This window comes from Colobus angolensis, unplaced genomic scaffold (genome assembly GCF_000951035.1).
Source record: "Colobus angolensis palliatus isolate OR3802 unplaced genomic scaffold, Cang.pa_1.0 Scaffold15, whole genome shotgun sequence".
Taxonomy (NCBI): domain Eukaryota; kingdom Metazoa; phylum Chordata; class Mammalia; order Primates; family Cercopithecidae; genus Colobus; species Colobus angolensis.
The window spans coordinates 11,152,528-11,156,428 of NW_012114599.1; the positions used below are offsets into that span (position 1 = coordinate 11,152,528).

Below are 3,901 nucleotides of genomic sequence, written 5' to 3' on the forward strand. Positions count from 1 at the left end.
CAGGCTGGAGTGCAGCGGTGGGATCTCGGCTCACTGCAACCTCCGCCTCCCGGGTTCAAGTAATTCTCCTGTCTCAGCCTCCTGTGTAAGGGGGATTACAGGCACGTGCCACCATGCCTGGCTAATTGTTGTATTCTTAGTAGAGACAGGGTTTCACCATGTTGGCCAGGCCAGGTCTCAAACTCTTGACCTTGTGATCCGCCCCCCTTGGCCTCCCAAAGTGTTGGGATTACAGGCGTGAGCTACCATACCCAGCAATTCTTGATGTTCTTAATTTGATCTCTCTTAGAAGGTCTTCTTAGACCCTGAATCACTAGCTTTGGATATAAATAAAATTTTTCTGCCAGTCAATAACCCAGAGTCCCTATTCTATTCTCTTCTATTTACTTACTTTTCAAGTACAAAGATAAAGCCAAGACCAGAGTCCGTTTTCTTGTTCACATCTACTCCAGCAGAAACTCCGATTTCCCTCTGTCCCTACAAAATATTTCCTCCCTGGCCCCTCCCCCAAAGGAAGCCTCGCCTGTGGCAAATCAGTTCATTAGCCACAGTCACTGTACAACTTCTGGGACAAATCAATGGTCTCTACCCCTCAGGTCAATGAACGGAACCTACAGAGTCCATCATGAGAATATCGGTGACTGGGTCAAGCTCATTGCTTTGTAGTACCTCCAGTGCTTCAGGTCTCTGAGGCCAATTTACCAGCCCTGTTTTGCTTTTTGTAACCTGGGCCCTGAAGCAGCTCTGCCTGTGTCCAGAACTCCACGTAGTCTCAGAGAAACAACTTCTTCATTTCTGTAAACCATTCTTGCACAAGAAAATACATATCTTCAGGAGCAACAGTTTGCAAGCAGGGTGTAGCTTAAACAAAACTTCCAGGAAACACATCACTGAAAAGATAACAAGGTCTGCAGAGATGCGGTTTGCCCGCAACATAGACAGCCTTTTTCATTCTCAGAGAGTGTAGTTTATCTCATTTCAGCCTCAGCAATATCCAACACCTTTGCTATTGACAACACTGCTTTGTATTTGTCTTTGGCTTTTCCCTACTCTAACCTTGCCCCATCCATCTGATATCACCCCAGGCAAGAGAGTGGTTGCCACGAATGGATATCTAAATCGCTACCTCTCACAGGGAGGACCTTTCCTTCTATCTTTTTTTTTTTTTTTGGTCACCCAGGCTAGAGTGCAGTGGTATGATCGTGGTTCACTGCAGCCTCGACCTCATGGGCTCAAGCAATCCTCCCACCTTGGCCTCCTCAGCACCTGGGACTACAGGTGCGTGCCTGGCTAATTTTTGTATTTTTTGTAGAGACAGGGTCTCATTATGTTGCCCAGGTTGGTCTCAAACTCCTTAGCTCAAGGGATCCACCCACCTCGGCCTCCCAAAGTGCCGGGATTACAGGCATGAGCCACCGCGCTGCCCGGCCCATTCCTTCTATCTTATACCATCTCCATGAAGGTTAAAATGATCTAGGGCAAGTTCTTGTCAGTTCTCATATTCTCAGTACCCTGTGCTTTCCCATAGAAGACTTATAAGAATGAATGTCTCCCTGAGAGGTGGCAGGGAAAAAATTTCCTTAGGAATCACTGATTTTTTTCTAGACCAAAAATAATTAATTAATTAATTCTGTTTTTTGAGCTGGTGGTGTCAGGCAGCAATCTTTTTTGAACGGTATCGCTTCTTGCGGAGCAGGGCTAACTCATAGGCAGTGTACCCAGGGTCAGCCTTTTTTTTTTTTTTTTTTGAGATGGAGTCTCACTCTGCCATCCAGGCTGGAGCGCAATGGCATGATCTCAGCTCACTGCAACATCCGCCTCCCAGGTGCAAGTGATTCTCCCACCTCAGCCTCCCAAGTAGCTGGGATTACAGGCACCCACTATCATGCCCAGCTAATTTTGGTATTTTTGTGGAGATGGGGTTTCACCATGTTGGCCAGGCTAGTCTTGAACTCCTGATCTTAGGTGATCCTCCCACCTTGGTCTCCCAAAGTGCTGGGATTACAGGCATGAACCACTAAGCCTGGTTTGTTTGTTTGTTTTTTTTCAATAATGGTTTGACTTCTCTTGATTCAGGTATAGTAACCACAGATTGGGGAGACAGTGGGTTTGGGAGACAAGATAGGCAGAACACCAAAAAGAGAAGAACATAGGCAAGGAAAAAAAAAAAAAAGAAAAGAGCAAGCCAATCAAAACACGAAACACACAGGGTAGCAGCCTAGATTAGTAGATAGAATTGAAGTCCTTAAAGTCGAAGGCACAGTGAAAGAAACCATAAGGTCTTTTATTACATGTAAGATGTTCAATACCTTCCAAAGGAGTGCCTATGCTAAGCATAGAGAGTGATCTGGCTTAGGTGAACACTGCAGTTTGGTAAGAATTCAGGTAGATTTTGTTGTCATTGACTGTATCAACCTTAATTTAGCAAACGGCCTATGCTGTGCTGTTTGTAAATGGTTTCTTTTCTCCATGTGCCTAAGCAAATGTTGTTTAGTGAGTAAATGACAGTAAATAAATCTTTGTAGAACAATCCTTGTGAAGATATTTTGCCCTTCTTCTCCTCCTCCTCCTTCTCCTTCTTCTTCTTCCTCTTCAATACTATGTTTTTCAGGCCAATGATAAAACAGAAAATGTCTTGACAAAGTGAGCTCTCCAAATCATATATCACAAGGACATAAGAGGAATATCACTTAACAAGTTGATAAAGAGCCTGCCACCAATATGAAGGAGGGGGAAGGGTAACTGTTCTTTGGATTGTGGAGATGGTTCAAGTCCCAGAACTAGAACCTTAGTAACTCAAAGAATATTGCCAAGAACATGTATATAGTTATTTACCTAGATTTATATGACAATGAGAACAAACTCCATATTCTGTTGAAATATATTTGGATGGGCCGGGCGCAGTGGCTCATGCCTGTAATCCCAGCACTTTGGGAGGCTGAGGCGGGTGGATCACGAGGTCAGGAGTTCAAGACCAGCCTGGCCAAGATGGTGAAATCCCGTCTCTACTAAAAATACAAAAATTAGCAGGGTGTGGTGGTGGGGGACTGTAATCTCAGCTACTGGGGAGGCTGAGGCAGAGAATTGCTTGAACCCGGGAGGCGTGAGCCACCACGCCCTGCCTAGAATGGGATTTTGAAAGCTTCAATAACACCACCTTTTCTAGAGATCGTGCTTTTCTAGAGATCGTGCAGGCTGTGAATTTTAGACTTACGAGAAGACCTGGACAAAACAGCTGTTTGTACACCCAGACATCTGTTTTTACTGGAGAAGAGGAATTTCTAATGCAGCTGGCAGCATGGTAAAAATCCAAAGGGATCATGTTTCACAGACGCCTCCACAGGCTGACTTGTATTTTAAAAAGTGACCTGAACTTTCTACTGGATGTCACTGGATCCCCAGAAGAAGGTTCATCACAATTAGGAAAGAACCTGCCACGATTCATTTTACGATTAGAGTGCTTTGTGGCTTGCCTCTGTAAGGTGCTAGGAGCACAGGGCCAGGGTATACACAGTTGAGAAGATGGGGGAGGGTCTCATAAGTAGATAGGGAACGAATGCAAACAAACCTTAGGATGGTGGGGGGGAGGGGAAGCAGCAGTAGGCACTTGGGGGAAGAGAGAAAAGATCAAGAGGAAAAGCACGGCACTGGCAACAGCTTGGGGGGTGGTTGATAAAGCGGCGGCGGCGTTTGACGTCAGTGGGGAGTTAATTTTAAATCGGTACAAGATGGCGGAGGGGGACGAGGCAGCGCGAGGGCAGCAACCGCACCAGGGGCTGCGGCGCCGAAGGCGGACCAGCGACCCAAGCGCCGCGGTTAACCACGTCTCGTCCACGACCTCCCTAGGTACGGGCCAGCGGGGCAGAGGCCGCGGGTCCCTGGTGGGGAGAGGACGCTTGCT

At 46.4% G+C, this 3,901-nt stretch overlaps 1 protein-coding gene across 1 annotated transcript in view; it reads left to right on the forward strand.

The window, feature by feature from the left end:
- Positions 1-3,704: 3,704 nt before the first annotated feature.
- The window catches only part of ATL2 (atlastin GTPase 2), an 87,654-nt gene continuing 87,457 nt past the window's right edge, over positions 3,705-3,901 (forward strand). The window contains exon 1 of the mRNA XM_011936032.1: positions 3,705-3,846. Coding sequence (XP_011791422.1) covers positions 3,729-3,846 — 118 coding nt within the window. The 5' untranslated portion in view covers positions 3,705-3,728. The remainder of the gene's footprint in view (positions 3,847-3,901) is intronic.